This window comes from Haliotis rubra, unplaced genomic scaffold, assembly GCF_003918875.1.
Source record: "Haliotis rubra isolate DU_JTF1 unplaced genomic scaffold, ASM391887v1 Scf243, whole genome shotgun sequence".
NCBI lineage: Eukaryota > Metazoa > Mollusca > Gastropoda > Lepetellida > Haliotidae > Haliotis > Haliotis rubra.
This window is the reverse complement of record NW_025766481.1, coordinates 941364-958360: the sequence shown is the minus strand read 5'-3', so window position 1 is coordinate 958360 and position 16997 is coordinate 941364. Positions and strand designations below refer to the sequence as shown.

Here is a 16997-nt window from a genome sequence, read left to right as displayed (position 1 = left end):
CACCAATATTAGCATGTTAGATCTGTGTGCTTCCTGTAGTTTACACATCATCAAACTGTTTCAGTATCCCCAAACCCCTGATCACTACATATACCACAACACCCATGACCACAGACTGGGCTGTAGGTGTTAGAAGCCATCTGTTACAGCTTGCAGTGTTCCGCTATGTCGTGTAGATGTTAGAAGCCATTTATTACAGCTTGCAGTGTTCCGCTATGTCCCGTAGGTGGTTGAAGCCATCAATTACAGCTTGCAGTGTTCCGCTATGTCCCATAGGTGGTTGAAGCCATTTATTACAGCTTGCAGTGTTCCGCTATGTCCCATAGGGTGGTTGAAGCCATCTATTACAGCTTGCAGTGTTCCCTATGTCTCGTAGGTGGTTGAAGCCATCTATTACAGCTTGCAGTGTTCCGTGATGTCCCATAGGTGTTAGAAGCCATCTATTACAGCTTGCAGTGTTCCCCTATGTCCTGTAGGTGGTTGAAGCCATCTATTACAGCTTGCAGTGTTCCCCTATGTCCTGTAGGTGTTAGAAGCCATCTATTACAGCTTGCAGTGTTCCCCTATGTCCTGTAGGTGGTTGAAGCCATCTATTACAGCTTGCAGTGTTCCCCTATGTCCTGTAGTGGTGTTAGAAGCCATCTATTATTACAGCTTGCAGTGTTCCCCTATGTCCTGTAGGTGGTAGAAGCCATCTATTACAGCTTGCAGTGTTCCCTATGTTCTGTAGGTGGTTTAGAAGCCATCTATTACAGCTTGCAGTGTTCCCCTATGTCCTGTAGGTGTTAGAAGCCATCTATTACAGCTTGCAGTGTTCCCCTATGTCCTGTAGGTGTTAGAAGCCATCTATTACAGCTTGCAGTGTTCCCCTATGTCCTGTAGGTGTTAGAAGCCATCTATTACAGCTTGCAGTGTTCCATCTATTACAGCTAGTGTTCCCCTATGTTCTGTAGGTGTTAGAAGCCATCTATTACAGCTTGCAGTGTTCCCTATGTCCTGTGTTCTGCTAGGTGTTAGGTGGTTGAAGCCATCTATTACAGCTTGCAGTGTTCCACTATGTCCTGTAGGTGTTCCATCTATTACAGCTTGCTGTAGGTAGTTAGAAGCCATCTATTACAGCTTGCAGTGTTCCACTATGTCCTGTAGGTGTTAGAAGCCATCTATTACAGCTTGCAGTGTTCCACTATGTCCATCTCTATTACAGCTTGCAGTGTTCCACTATGTCCTGTGGTTGAGGTGTTCCCCAAGCCATCCATATTACAGCTTGCCTGTAGTGTTCCATCTATTACAGCTTGCAGTGTTCCTATGTTAGAAGCCATCTATTTACAGCTTGCAGTGTTCCACTATGTTGTAGGTGTTAGAAGCCATCTATTACAGCTTGCAGTGTTCCCCTATGTCCTGTAGGTGTTAGAAGCCATCTATTACAGCTTGCAGTGTTCCCCTATGTCCTGTAGGTGTTAGAAGCCATCTATTACAGCTTGCAGTGTTCCCCTATGTCCTGTAGGTGTTAGAAGCCATCTATTACAGCTTGCAGTGTTCCCCAGCTATGTCCTGTAGGTGTTAGAAGCCATCTATTACAGCTTGCAGTGTTCCACTATGTCCTGTAGGTGTTAGAAGCCATTATTACAGCTTGCAGTGTTCCCCTATGTCCTGTAGGTGTTGAAGCCATCTATTACAGCTTGCAGTGTTCCCCTATGTCCTGTAGGTGTTTGAAGCCATCTATTACAGCTTGCAGTGTTCCCCTATGTCCTGTAGGTGTTAGAAGCCATCTATTACAGCTTGCAGTGTTCCCCTATGTCCTGTAGGTGGTTGAAGCCATCTATTACAGCTTGCAGTGTTCCCTATGTCCTGTAGGTGGTTGAAGCCATCTATTACAGCTTGCAGTGTTCCGCTATGTCCTGTAGGTGGTTGAAGCCATCTATTACAGCTTGCAGTGTTCCACTATGTCCTGTAGGTGTTAGAAGCCATCTATTACAGCTTGCAGTGTTCCGCTATGTTCTGTAGGTGTTAGAAGCCATCTATTACAGCTTGCAGTGTTCCCCTATGTCCTGTAGGTGTTAGAAGCCATCTATTACAGCTTGCAGTGTTCCACTATGTCCTGCAGATACTTCATTACAACTTGCTGTGTTGCAGGCTGAGGTGATTGTGAAGATGAAGCAGGAGCAAGTGGGACAGAATGTGAAACTGAGGCAACAGCCTTTTGCTACCCCAGAAAAGGTTCATGATGTTGTGGCAGAGACATACAAGAATGTGAAGACCAAACTGCCCTCTGTCCATCGCAGCATGTCCCTGTATCTGGCCAACAGGGACACTGAGTCCATCCTGTTTAGGCCCATTAAGGTAACACTAGCTATGTCAAGGAAATATAGGCAGCAATTGTATCAGTTCACTTAATCAAAATTTTGTCAAGCAATTCAGGATTACTTTGATACCAGCAGTACCAAGATAAAGAATATGTAGCTGGCAGTTATGCAGACCCTAAGTTCATTGTCCACATTTCAGGTGAATGTACAACAGAGCTTTCAGCAGCTCACCCAGCTCCTCACAGACAACTACACAGAGGAGGACATACAGATCATTGCCTGTCCAAGTGCAGAACAGGTGAGTTTGCTGGGCGACCGTGACAGTGTTTGGCAGCTTGACTCTTGAGAGTTTCTAGGACATCAGTCCAGTTCCACATGGATACCCGTTGGGAGAAGTCATGTAACCACTAACCTTCTAGCGCCTCACAGGCAGCTTGAGTTATCCGGGGTAATAATAATCAGATTGTTTGGTTGCTTCAAGCATGCATTGTGCTGTCATTTACTGTCAAAGTGCCAAACAGGTGAGTTGGACATAGATCATTTACTGTCAAAGTGCCAAACAGGTGAGTTGGACATACAGATCATTTACTGTCAAAGTGCCAAACAGGTGAGTTGGACATAGATCATTTACTGTCAAAGTGCCAAACAGGTGAGTTGGACATAGATCATTTACTGTCAAAGTGCCAAACAGGTGAGTTGGACATACAGATCATTTACTGTCAAAGTGCCAAACAGGTGAGTTGGACATACAGATCATTTACTGTCAAAGTGCCAAACAGGTGAGTTGGACATACAGATCATTTACTGTCAAAGTGCCAAACAGGTGAGTTGGACATATAGATCATTTACTGTCAAAGTGCCAAACAGGTGAGATCATTTACTGGACATACAGATCATTTACTGTCAAAGTGCCAAACAGGTGAGTTGGACATACAGATCATTTACTGTCAAAGTGCCAAACAGGTGAGTTGGACATACAGATCATTTACTGTCAAAGTGCCAAACAGGTGAGTTGGACATACAGATCATTTACTGTCAAAGTGCCAAACAGGTGAGTTGGACATAGATCATTTACTGTCAAAGTGCCAAACAGGTGAGTTGGACATAGATCATTTACTGTCAAAGTGCCAAACAGGTGAGTTGGACATAGATCATTTACTGTCAAAGTGCCAAACAGGTGAGTTGGACATACAGATCATTTACTGTCAAAGTGCCAAACAGGTGAGTTGGACATATCATTTATCATTTACTGTCAAAGTGCCAAACAGGTGAGTTGGACATAGATCATTTACTGTCAAAGTGCCAAACAGGTGAGTTGGACATAGATCATTTACTGTCAAAGTGCCAAACAGGTGAGTTGGACATAGATCATTTACTGTCAAAGTGCCAAACAGGTGAGTTGGACATACAGATCATTTACTGTCAAAGTGCCAAACAGGTGAGTTGGACATAGATCATTTACTGTCAAAGTGCCAAACAGGTGAGTTGGACATACAGATCATTTACTGTCAAAGTGCCAAACAGGTGAGTTGGACATACAGATCATTTACTGTCAAAGTGCCAAACAGGTGAGTTGGACATAGATCATTTACTGTCAAAGTGCCAAACAGGTGAGTTGGACATACAGATCATTTACTGTCAAAGTGTCAAAGTGCCAAACAGGTGAGTTGGACATAGATCATTTACTGTCAAAGTGCCAAACAGGTGAGTTGGACATAGATCATTTTACTGTCAAAGTGCCAAACAGGTGAGTTGGACATAGATCATTTTGGACTGTCAAAGTGCCAAACAGGTGAGTTGGACATACAGATCATTTACTGTCAGTTGAGTTGGACATAGATCATTTACTGTCAAAGTGCCAAACAGGTGAGTTGGACACAGATCATTTACTGTCAAAGTGCCAAACAGGTGAGTTGGACATAGATCATTTACTGTCAAAGTGCCAATTTACTGTCAGGTGAGTTGGACATACAGATCATTTACTGTCAAAGTGCCAAACAGGTGAGTTGGACATACAGATCATTTACTGTCAAAGTGCCAAACAGGTGAGTTGGACATAGATCATTTACTGTCAAAGTGCCAAACAGGTGAGTTGGACATATAGATCATTTACTGTCAAAGTGCCAAACAGGTGAGTTGGACATACAGACTGTCAAAGTTACTGTCAAAGTGCCAAACAGGTGAGTTGGACATAGATCATTTACTGTCAAAGTGCCAAACAGGTGAGTTGGACATACAGATCATTTACTGTCAAAGTGCCAAACAGGTGAGTTGGACATAGATCATTTACTGTCAAAGTGCCAAACAGGTGAGTTGGACATACAGATCATTTACTGTCAAAGTGCCAAACAGGTGAGTTGGACATAGATCATTTACTGTCAAAGTGCCAAACAGGTGAGTTGGACATAGATCATTTACTGTCAAAGTGCCAAACAGGTGAGTTGGACATAGATCATTTACTGTCAAAGTGCCAAACAGGTGAGTTGGACATAGATCATTTACTGTCAAAGTGCCAAACAGGTGAGTTGGACATACAGATCATTTACTGTCAAAGTGCCAAACAGGTGAGTTGGACATACAGATCATTTACTGTCAAAGTGCCAAACAGGTGAGTTGGACATATAGATCATTGTCCTAGTGCAGCACTGGTGAGTGGGATGTACATTACAGAAACACGCTATCATGCCCCAACAGTACTGGCACATTTTGCAAATAATACAGTTGCAGACAATTATATAATTGCATTCATCATCAGTATGCTTTTTTTGTAATGGATGGTAATTTTGGTTCCAGGTGAATCTGCTGCTTTCAACAGGTGCAAAGTGATACAAAGGAGATCATAAACATTGGACTTAATTTAGGGGTAGTGTGTAAATGAGGATTCACCAAGACAGATGTGATCTAAAACTGTGATCAAGGGGAGATTTCTCCATTAACTGAACAACCTTGAACATCACAAGTGTGTTAAACCATCAGTATGTTCACTCAGTGAGGAAGCCTGTGGGCAGCTGGTGTACAGTAATACTGTGGGAGGCTTCTGGATGGGACACCCTGACAGACAGCAGGAGCCTCACACACAGCTTGCTTCTTGTGGGACATCAGCAGCAGATTGTTGTATCAATACTGTTTCAGGCGGAGATACTGCTGCCTTGGGAAGCAGTTTATGTGGTATTATAGGTGATATATTTACTTTGGATGTTACACATGTTCTTGTGATCATTTATGTGTGGGAGGTTCATATTTGCTTCTTCAATATTAGGACACTATCATGTGTTTACCCATTCACAGCAGTATTTCAGGCTAACTGCTTCTGATGGATGTGAGAATCATCGCCTCTGCAAGGTTATTGTTGCGAAAGTTGTGTCAATAGTGGCTCTGGTAGCAAAGGTTTCTGGAGCAGGGAATATCTGGCCAGGAGAACCTGCATTCACCTACATCATTAGATGAATCACTTTACCAAGACCGACTTGCATAGGAGACCATGGTCCATCAAGGCTGTCGTAGGTTTTTGTTCACGAAAGCCAGTGATCTCCACCATGGCAGCCCTGCACTGGATCACTTAGTTCAACCTTCTGCCTTTGCTTCTGTGGAGTGCATCATCAACACTGGAGGAATATCTATTGTTATTGTGTATTATTGTTGTCAAGAGATTTTTTTAACTCATATTTTTATACTTGTTATGTATATATGTAATATATGGGGTAAAACAAATAAATCAGAAGAAAAGGTAGAGTACTGTTTCTATTGTATTTGGATGGTTTTATGTTATCATATAATAGTTCAATGATTGAGATAAAATGTGAAACCTTGTTAGTCTTGAAGGTTCATACTGTTGGTCCTTTCAAAAGTTGACAGTTTCAGTTTTTCCTTCTGATATGTCTGCCAATAGATTAATATTCCAAGCAGCACCATACTCATAATAGGACTCAAAATACAAGCTTTTTCAGAATGGTTATCAATAATGTCCGCAAAAACATGGGAGAACATTTTTATTTACAAAATACATTAGCAATACAATACAGTTTTAGCTTTGTTGTGTCAAATTTAGATGTTTTCAGAAATCTCCATAAAATAAAACATAATGTCTATCATATGCAAATGTTTCATAGTTGATTCAGGCAAAAGGGTTGCTGTAAATGGTTCACATTGATATTATTACATATAAACATTACCAAAACCAGTCAAATATAAAATTTAAGCTTACCATTTCTGCAAACATCATTGATTGCAACATGTGATAAGCAGTAAAAAATGTGCAGCTGAGGACTACTGTGAGAAGGCATGTAAATGAACAATGACATAAGCATGGGGTGGAAGAAGTCTCAAATGATGGTATGGTTTCATAAAATGTCCAATCACATTAATAATATTATGGACCATTACAAACGTCAAGATTTGGGCTCTAAACCCAGTGGAAGAGTATCACAGACATTAGCTCCAGGTCACATGTGTACTAGATCACCAGCGATGTTGATCTGTACACAGTACTGTAGCTAGGCAGCACCACTGCATCAACTCTGAAGGTGGGACATGTATGACAAGCATGTGCTGATGACTGGGTCACCTGTACTGGTTGTAATGCTCGCTCCGCCGGCTTCTCAGTTCATCCAAGTCCGGGTACAATCCTGAAACATGGTGGATTAATACAACATTGTTCAGGAGGAATATGTATGCATTTAGTCACTTGAATTTGAAACACAGTGCCCTATTAACTGTTTATAACATCTGTCATAATAATTAAGCATTGACATGAATACAACTTGAAACAGTGGATGAATTATGAGCCTTATGCTTGTCCTGTTGCATACATATCTCATTAACATCATGGAAGCACATAACATGTAAAATTGTACATATTCATACAAAAAGATCTTTTCTTTGACAAGAGTTATCCCACCCATGTCTATAATTGCTACCAGGTAATATATAGAGCTGTGTGTTGGTTAAGTCACCAAGAAACTGGAGAGCACAATATGACCTTGCTCCTAGTTTATCATGTATTTGTGTGCTTGAATCAACCTGTGCTTTCAAACAAGCAAGAGACAAAGGTTTTATGCCGTACTGTTGGACTGGCCTGCAGTCTGCTGTTGTCGCAAGCTCTCCTCTCGAGCTCGTGCATATTGTTCCTCTTCACTCATCCCTCCTGTGTATGCCGAGTGGTCTGGGTAACTGGGCTGACCATACTGTTGCCGTGGAGACGACCATGACCTTCCTGTTGTGTATCCTGCTGACCGATACCCACTGCTCCTGGCAGTGTATGTGTAGGATGGACCTGCAGTGACAGGTAGAGGCTACTCACAAACCGTGTCCACTTTAATTCAAATAGAAGCCATATTTAAAACAGAATAAATACACATCATATCTTGAAATACAGGATCAGGATACAAAAGGGAAGTTTGGAAACAAGATAATTGAGGCAGACATTGTTTTCTCTAAGCACAGACTTGAGGGATCACAGAAAGCAGTGTTAACTGTATATGTTTTCTGTGGCGTGAGGTAATTGACACAGTCTGTCCTTGTTGGAGTAAGGACCACTTACCGGGGGGAACGAAACCATCCATGATTGTCTTGAGGGGTCCTTTGATGTACAGCAGCCCCACCACGATACCTGCCAGATGACCTGGAGGGAATGAACACAAATTACGTACACTGCATAGAACCAATATTTAGACACATATTGTGGCATAATGGACCAAAACATAAGTAATTACTAACAGTAAGATACTTCTAAAAAGGATATCTGATGAGCGTTTAACTTTTCAAGAGCTAGTCACTGACAACTGAAAAATACCTATATGTCTACCTGTAAATGAAGGACTTAGGAGGTCTCTGTTTGGAGCACTTGTACATGATGGAGACAGCAGAATACATGACCATACCATCAGACATCTTTAACTGAATGTTATATGATTTTGTTGAAATCATTACAATTCTTAGACGAAAGAAAACTAACAATCCACTGGCACATGTAGGGTCAGAAACCCAATTACAACCTGCCAAAAGTGAAAAGAACATAAATAGGATGGTCTAGTTCCCAGCATAGACTGGTAATGAAACAAAGTCCTTCTATTGCTTGTATTTGTGCATCTAGATCTTTTCATTAAGTTCCTACGATTATATCTGGCAAAAGACTCCATTGCTTTGACAACTGTCAATGCTACAGTGAACTATTCAGGCAATTCTCTTCCCCAATATGGAGTATATCCCATCCAGCATGAGTGTAGCAGTATTACCAGTGAAGGAGGCATTAGGTGTGACCATCTGTATGAGCACCAGCTCTGCCCAGTAGATGAAGCGTGAGGGCACGGGGATGATGCCCAGGGCATAGTGGAGACCGGGCGGGGTGTAGTGGGTAGTCAGCACCTTCAGGGCAAACAGAACACCTGCAGCACAAGGACACACTACACAGAGGCTTAAATAACAATTATCACTTTGAAGTTTAGTATGCTCTTGAAAAGTAGGGTAAAATAAACATCTAAATTTTTAAACTTATCCTATCTCACGACTTGCACCTCTCTCTCTTGCTTCGACTTTTAGTGGAACGACTGTAAACTTTTTTCCACAGGCCATTCGCCCGTGCGCTCCATGCTGCTCTCATTAATTAGCTTCCTAGTTGCCAATAAAGCTTGCAGCATGCTCCACTAATTGCCCACGTGACTACCTTGAATGATCATTCTCTTTCTTGTCGCACGACTGTGGGACGTGCTATATATTAGGGACATTATTTCACCCTAACATCATGGGGAAAGCAGATAATCAGTCAAGGAAAAGGAAAATTTTGTGCTCAATGCAAGGCCTACCTTCGTGTTTGCTCCCGGAGAATCGCCGACAGGGACAGGAAATCAACAGAATCTGATCCCACTCCCGCCAAGCGTATCAAGTTACAGCGACAGAAAATCGTACCTTCACGCAAGAGAGTGACGTCTGTGGTTCAAGAGGATTTTATGGACCCTTCATCAGATTCTTACTTATCTGAGGATGTTCGGCACCTATTACATACGCATCAATCACCTCCTTCCATAGCGTCAGATCACTGAGGGGTGGTTGCGATCGATAATTCATCGTTGCCTGTCCCATCTACACTACCAGGGGACCTTAGATCGACACTATCATCATCCAGATCATCGGTACATATCCCCCTCGACTGTCTCAGTTTGTTTGGAGCCTGGCCAACTGCGTTCAACCAGCCAACTGTTCCCCCACAGTTCATGGAACCGGACAGAGCTGGCTACAACAGCGTCGCCGGGGGACGTTCATCATGAATCAACGCTTCAGGTTTTGTCACCTAATTGCCGATCCAGATCACCACATCATTCTAGATCACCAAAACGATCTAGATCACCATCACAAACCCAATCTAGATCACCGTGCCGATCAAGATCACCGGATCGATCCAGATCACAGTCACGATCCCAAGTACAACTACGATCCACATCACCTGATCAATCCAGATCACCAAACAGATCCAGATCACCAAACGGGTCCAGATCACAACTTCTAATCAGATCACCGGACCGATCCAGATCACAACATCGAAATAGATCATCGGACCGATCCAGATCACTGAATGGATCCAGATCACAACTTCGAATCAGATCACCGGACCGATCTAGGTCACCTAACCAATCCAGATCACAACATCGAAGTACATCGAAGTAGATCCCCAGACCAATCCAGATCACAACATCAAAGTAGATCACCTAACTGATCCATATCACCAAATCAAGCCAGATCGTAACTGCAAACCAGATCACCTGTTCGATACAGATCACCTTATAGATCCAGATCACGATCACAGTTTCCAGATCATCATTACAAATCCAGATCATCTTACCAACCCAGGTCACCTATACGATCAAGATCACCTTACAGAGCCATTGACCAATCGGGATCACAGTACAGATCCACATCTCATGGCCGAACCTATTCAGATGGTCGAACCAGAGCTCCAATCAGAACCAGATCACCAACTAGAACTACAGCGACCCGGACTAGTTCTTCATATCATACCGGATCACCTAGCCATACTAGGGAATCCAGATCACCGGCTTACCACCTACTTCAGTACTTACGTCGAAATCTCGATACAGTTCCTCTGACCGACGTTCGGGTGATCATTGCTCTGATACCACTAATAGGCCTACAGTCTCTTACGATGTTCTGTCTACACGCTCTAAGAATCCTTCGACTCACTCTAGGATCATCATTTTTGTTTAAAGTGAAATTCATCGGTACGTTTTCACTGCAAACAGATTAGTCACGTGGGCAATTAGTGGAGCATGCTGCAAGCTTTATTAGGAACTAGGAAGCTAATTAAGGCGAGCAGCATGGAGTGCACGGGCGAATGGACAAGGAGGCCTATGGAAAAAAGTTTACAGTCATTCCACTAAAAGTCGAAGCAAGAGAGAGAGAGGTGCAAGTCGTGAGATAGGATAAGTATATAAATATACAATTTATATTAAAATTTCCAAACACTTCAAGTATGCTTTTACAACAAGAGCTGTAACAAAATTAACATCTGTTTAAATGTACTACCAAACATACCTTGACATCTGCACCACAGTGTACTCTTACCCTTGAAGTCTCTTCCATTAATGTTAGTTATCACCAGATCACTGGCAAGTACATACATCAGTAATACATCTACATGAACATGTATAACATGCTGGTGATCCACTTTATTACCTGAGAATCCAACAGCACATGAAGTAGAATATGTGTGGTCCTCCATGGCGTTTTCCAGAAACATGTTTAATCCTACATAGGTGAGACTTGTTAACCCTGTAAACACTGCCACTAGATAGGCGAAGTAGACACTGCCAAACCGTTTCTCTAGAGTCAGCCCCTTCATCAACAGGGAGGACATATTGAAATACAGGTGCATGTCATCGGCATGAAAAAAGGTCCCCAGAATCAACCTTTTCCACTGCTTGTGATAGTACACCAAATACGTGCTCATGCACACTGCTGTAGCCGAAGGAAAGTACTGAGGAACAAAGTTGAGGAATATGGCAGTCTGTGCTGCTATGAGGGCGAGAGTGACAGGGGGGATTCTGTGAACCCCAACATTCATCATCTGCCCGGCCAGGAGCATGACTCCAAGCCCGCCCCGGCGATTGCGGTTATACATCCTGGAAAAGTGGCTCCAACAGCTGTCCAAGTTGTGGTTTTTCTTGCTATCTTTCAGTCAAAATGTCATCGCCCTCTTCAAAACCTGGGGATCGAAATCATGCATCATACTTCAGTGGAATCTCTATACTCAGAAACAATATACTAACGAGTGACGTTTGGCTAAATCTGTAAATTATGTTTTCAATGAATGTTTCTCACCAGCTGGAACACTCTGAAACCACGTTGACAGAACACGCTCAAAGTTGTCAGTATACCTACGAACAACGTAGAATGGCCTACAGACAATCTACAGATGCAATAGTCGTCAGTTGTTTCAAAGTTAGTTACATACTCAAGCGCCAACCATCTCTACACACGTGGACATACCCGCCTTCGTACGGTACACATCTGATTCATAACATCCGGTACATTTATAATCCGGAGAAAAATATTTTAGTACCAACATGATTCAACATTCATACAAATGCTCATTTTTTTAATTTACAAATTCGTTTCTCTCACCAAGTTTGAGCATCTTATTAAATTAACAAAAAAAGTAATAATTAAGTATTTCTTTTGTAAGCTTGAAAGTACTTCATTTACAGATTGTTCCGGTTTCAGAGTCCGGGTATGTGTTGGTTTGTTATTACCAAGAGAACAAGACGTGTTCCGTTACACATTTCTGTTTGCGATCGAGTCTATGACAGCTAAGTGTTATCATACATTTTGTTCGGTAAGAAACCAGTTGAACTTAGATTTGTATCGTGCACAGTGATGACAGAGTCATCTGACCACAATCATACATGATAGAATGAAGAATGTGAGCCCGGCTGGTTAATAAAATGGGACCAGGTCAAAACGGTTTCATGTCAAATTGGCCTCCCAAGGTGAAGATAAAATGGCAGAGAACAAGTGAAACTGCCTAAACCAATAATGAAAACATTCACACAATTTTGGCTGCCAAACAGTTATCGCAGTATTTTAGCGGTATTTACAATATTACACCACAGATCATTAAATTAATGAAACGAAATTAATTATGATACTTAATTAGCTATTCACCGATGTATCCAGCCCATTTACTGACACCGTATTTTATATATATATAGATATAAACGCAGCAGAAGGGAATCATGCAGTACAATTAGGTGTTTTCTCACAGCTAACTGTAACTAGTGTTGAGTATGGGAAACCAAATCCACTATCGATTATCGGAGGACTTGTGGTGAACGATTATCGATTATAATCGTTATATATACATTTTTTATGTAATCACCAATTTTAAGGGTTTTTCTTTCTAATTAATGTTTTTTATAACTAATACTGTCATGCAATAGATGTAAAATGTATTCATAGACAGGTTACAGTAACGTTTACCGTAGTGACGAATACAAAACTATGAATACAAGGTGCATAGCTTTACACTGTTGGGCGCATATTTGTTCGTGAATATTCATCAAATTTAATGGTTAGTTTACTTAATTCAAGTGTGTTATACTAAAACAGCAAAATTCTGATTAATCAAAAATATGTTTTTTTACAATCAATCATTATATTTAATCCTTCTTTCGATCGATTTTCGATTATTTTTTATCATCAGAACACCACTAATTGTAACGGTTCTTGCCATTTCAGAATTTCTCATGTCATTTGTGAAATAATATATATTTATATCATAGTGTAACCTCAAATAATTGATTGTGTGACAAGTTGAGTGTTAGATACATGACAATGTTTTATGGATATCAACTTCTTTTTTCTTTTCTTAATACGTTTCAGAGCTAATTCTTGCTCCTTCATCCTGTGAATGTTATTCATAAAACATGTCATGTATCCACTTTAGTCCAACTTCTAAATGCCTTTCTCAAACATTCAAGTTGAGTGATTTTTTCAGCGCCTTGTCACTACTCTGTAATGGCCTCTCTCCGCTTTCCTCGTCTTGTCACTACTCTGTGATATCCTCTCTCCGCTTTCCTCGTCTTGTCACTACTCTGTGATGGCCTCTCCGCTTTCTCGCCTTGTCACTATTCTGTGATGTCCTCTCTGCTCTTTCCTCACTGTGTCACTATTCTGTGATGGCCTCTCTGCTCTTTCCTCTAGCTGTGTCACTATTCTGTGATGGCCTCTCTGCTCTTTCCTCGCTGTGTCACTATTCTGTGATGGCCTCTCTGCTCTTTCCTCGCTGTGTCACTATTCTGTGATGGCCTCTCTGCTCTTTCCTCACTGTGTGACTATTCTGTGATGTCCTCTCTCTGCTTTCCTCACTGTGTCACTATTCTGTGATGGCCTCTCTGCTCTTTCCTTGCTGTGTCACTATTCTGTGATGACCTCTCTGCTCTTTCCTCGCCCTGTGTCACTATTCTGTGATGGCCTCTCTGCTCTTTCCTTGCTGTGTCACTCCTCTTCCTTGCTGTGTCACTATTCTGTGATGGCCTCTCTGCTCTTTCCTTTCCTCACTTGTCACTATTCTGTGATGGCCTCTCTGCTCTTTCCTCTGCTGTGTCACTATTCTGTGATGGCCTCTCTGCTCTTTCCTTGCTGTGTCACTATATTCTGTGATGGCCTCTCTGCCCTTTTTCCTCACTGTGTCACTATATTCTGTAATGGCCTCTCTGCTCTTTCCTCGCTGTGTCACTATATTCTGTGATGGCCTCTCTGCTCTTTCCTTGCTGTGTCACTATATTCTGTGATGGCCTCTCTCCTCTTTCCTTGCCTTGTCACTATTCTACATGATGGAATCTCTGCTCTTTCCTCGCAGTGTCACTACTCTGTAATGGCCTCTCTCCGCTTTCCTCGTCTTGTCACTACTCTGTGATGGCCTCTCTGCTCTTTCCTTCACTATTCTGTGATGTCCTCTCTGCTGCTCTTTCCTCATGTGTCTGTGATGGCCTCTCTCCTCTTTCCTTGCCTTGTCACTATTCTACATGATGGAATCTCTGCTCTTTCCTCGCAGTGTCACTACTCTGTAATGGCCTCTCTCCGCTTTCCTCGTCTTGTCACTACTCTGTGATGGCCTCTCCGCTTTCTCGTCCTTGTCACTATTCTGTGATGTCCTCTCTGCTCTTTCCTTGTCACTATTCTGTGATGGCCTCTCTGCTCTTTCCTCACTGTGTCACTATTGTCCTCTGATGTCCTCTTCTGTGATGGCCTCTTTCCTCACTGTGTCACTATTCTGTGATGGCCTCTCTGCTTTTTCCTCGCTGTGTCACTATTCTGTGATGACCTCTCTGCTCTTTCCTGGCTGTGTCACTATTCTGTGATGGCCTCTCTGCTCTTTCCTTGCTGTGTCACTATTCTGTGATGGCCTCTCTCAACTTTCCTTGCCTTGTCACTATTCTGTGATGGCCTCTCTGCTCTTTCCTCACTGTGTCACTATTCTGTGATGGCCTCTGTGCTCTTTTCTAGCTTTGTCACTACTCACTGGTAACCTGTCACCACTTTCCGCTTTCCTCTCAACTCTTCAATCCTTTTTCAGTCAGCACTTTTCTGCTTACCACTCAAATCTGCGATAACAAAGCCACTTATACAGAACTGGACTCCACACTGCATACGACATAATGGACATTATTACCCTGGATAACCCAAGCCTCTGAAGCACTAGAAGGTTCATAGTAATATGACTTATCCCACAGGGTAGCCATTTTCTGCTGGGTGAACAGAGGCAATTTCAGCTGCCTTAGGTTAGACCACATGTATCACATGCGCTTTGTTGTGAAGCATGACAGAAGTCCAAGAAACTCTCAGGAGTCAAGCTACCAAACATGGTCACCCATCCAAGGACTCCGTGACCAACGTTGCATAAATATGTCTCTTTGATGCAGGCGCTCAAAAATATGAAACATTTCAATAATTATTACAAAATTTTATACCAGCCTTTAACTTGGGGCAAAAAGGCAATTAATGTCAAGAAGTGCAAACGTGAACTACCAAGATGGTTGCTTGTATATGTAACTAAATGCTAATCTCATGTTGTTGTAGACTATTTGTATAACACAAAAACCATGTGTGTGAAAAGGTTCACGTTTCACATTTAAACACTTGTCTTTTCACAGGTTACATCATTACATATGAAGTATGTTTGCCCAGAACATTTAAATCATACTCAGTCCAAAAATATCACCATTCCATTCAAATTAGCAAGAAACTGTCAGTAGTAGTTAATTAGGGAATTCTATGTACAGGGTATTTTCCTTACTATAGATTTCAGAAACATTTTAGAAAATCAGCCAAAATGTATTGTTTGAACAAGGATTACACCATATTTAGTTATTTGCTGTGTTTCAGCTTTCCAAATGTTTCTGCTATGTCTGCACAAAACCTGATGAATGGCTATCATGTCAATGTTGGGTGTTATGCTAACCTGTTCAAGCTGACAGTAGAGGCTTGAGTTCTGATACAGTTGGAGGATGCAATATTTGGAAAAGGAAGGATGTATTTTGTGATTTCAAGCTGACATGCCTGACAAAGCACTAAGAAGAGATATCAGTAATGAACTGCTTGAAATTATTGTGTTCTGACATGATAATCAGGTCACTCATATGCTTCCAAATGGAGAATATACATCCCTGCCACCTCCTCTGGATCTACATAAGTTTTATCCACACAGCCCCATGTCCTTGACCCACAGAGGCATGTCATGTGAGTCTACAGCAGCAGGCAGCAGTGAGTGGAGCAGCCCACCCAGCATCGGTTTGGGATTCGTGGATGCAGTCAACAAGGATGACCATGTTCGAGTGCAGGAAGCCATTGAGGAAGGTCTAGATGTTGTCGCGTGGAGAGACAGTGAAGGCCATTCAGCCATTGTCCTGGCATGTCAGTCAAATGCAGGATGTGTTCTCAGCCTCCTCATATCTGCAGGATGTTCCCTTCAGGAAGAAGGTGAGAGTCTTCTGGATGTTCAGTTCAGAAAGAAGGTGAGTGTGTGGTGGATGTTCAGTCCAGGAAGGAGGTGAGAGAGTGGTGGATGTTCACTACAGGAAGGTGAGTGTGTGATGGATGTTCAGTACAGTAAGGAGGTGAGTGTGTGGTGGATGTTCAGTACAGGAAGGAGGTGAGTGTGTGGTGGATGTTCAGTACAGGAAGGAGGTGAGTGTGTGGTGGATGTTCAGTACAGGAAGGAGGTGAGTGTGTGGTGGATGTTCAGTACAGTAAGGAGGAGGTGAGTGTGTGGTGGATGTTCAGTACAGGGGAGGAGGTGAGTGTGTGGTGGATGTTCAGTACAGGAGGAGGTGAGTGTGTGGTGGATGTTCAGTACAGGAAGGAGGTGAGTGTGTGGTGGATGTTCAGTACAGGAAGGAAGGTGTGTGGTGTGATGTGTGGTGGATGTTCAGTACATGTTCAGTAAGGAGGAGAGTGAGTGTGTGGTGGATGTTCAGTACAGGAAGGAGGTGAGTGTGAGTGTTCAGTACAGTAAGGAGGTGGTGTGGTGGATGTTCAGTACAGGAAGGAGGTGAGTGTGTGGTGGATGTTCAGTACAGGAAGGAGGTGAGTGTGTGGTGGATGTTCAGTACAGTAAGGAGGTGAGTGTGTGGTGGATGTTCAGTACAGTTCAGTAGGAGGTGAGTGTGTGGTGGATGTTCAGTA

The 16997-nt window shown here is 42.4% G+C and overlaps 2 protein-coding genes across 6 annotated transcripts in view; one reads left to right on the top strand and one right to left on the bottom strand.

Moving 5' to 3' along the window:
• LOC124278897 (conserved oligomeric Golgi complex subunit 3-like) overlaps positions 1–6033 on the top strand; it is a 37086-nt gene extending 31053 nt beyond the window's left edge. For all 3 annotated transcript variants that reach the window (XM_046714702.1, XM_046714703.1, XM_046714701.1), the window contains 3 exons: positions 2134–2340; positions 2503–2601; positions 5097–6033. In XM_046714702.1, the coding sequence (XP_046570658.1) occupies positions 2134–2340; positions 2503–2601; positions 5097–5129 (339 nt within the window). In that variant the 3' untranslated portion in view covers positions 5130–6033. The remainder of the gene's footprint in view (positions 1–2133; positions 2341–2502; positions 2602–5096) is intronic.
• Positions 6034–6275: 242 nt separating this feature from the next.
• LOC124278898 (rhomboid-related protein 4-like) lies at positions 6276–11853 on the bottom strand. Of its 3 annotated transcripts, none has more exons than XM_046714704.1 (6): positions 11634–11853; positions 10989–11517; positions 8537–8686; positions 7843–7923; positions 7366–7575; positions 6276–6928 (listed from the first exon to the last, which is right to left on the bottom strand). In XM_046714704.1, exons 2-6 carry the CDS (start codon positions 11431–11433, stop codon positions 6864–6866), a joined length of 951 nt encoding a protein of 316 aa, XP_046570660.1. In that variant the 5' UTR covers positions 11434–11517; positions 11634–11853; the 3' UTR covers positions 6276–6863. The 3 variants fall into 3 exon arrangements, with proteins under 3 accessions (XP_046570660.1, XP_046570661.1, XP_046570662.1); XM_046714705.1 differs by having other exon boundaries at positions 11767–11848; XM_046714706.1 differs by having other exon boundaries at positions 11802–11838.
• Between the last annotated feature and the right edge of the window lie 5144 nt (positions 11854–16997).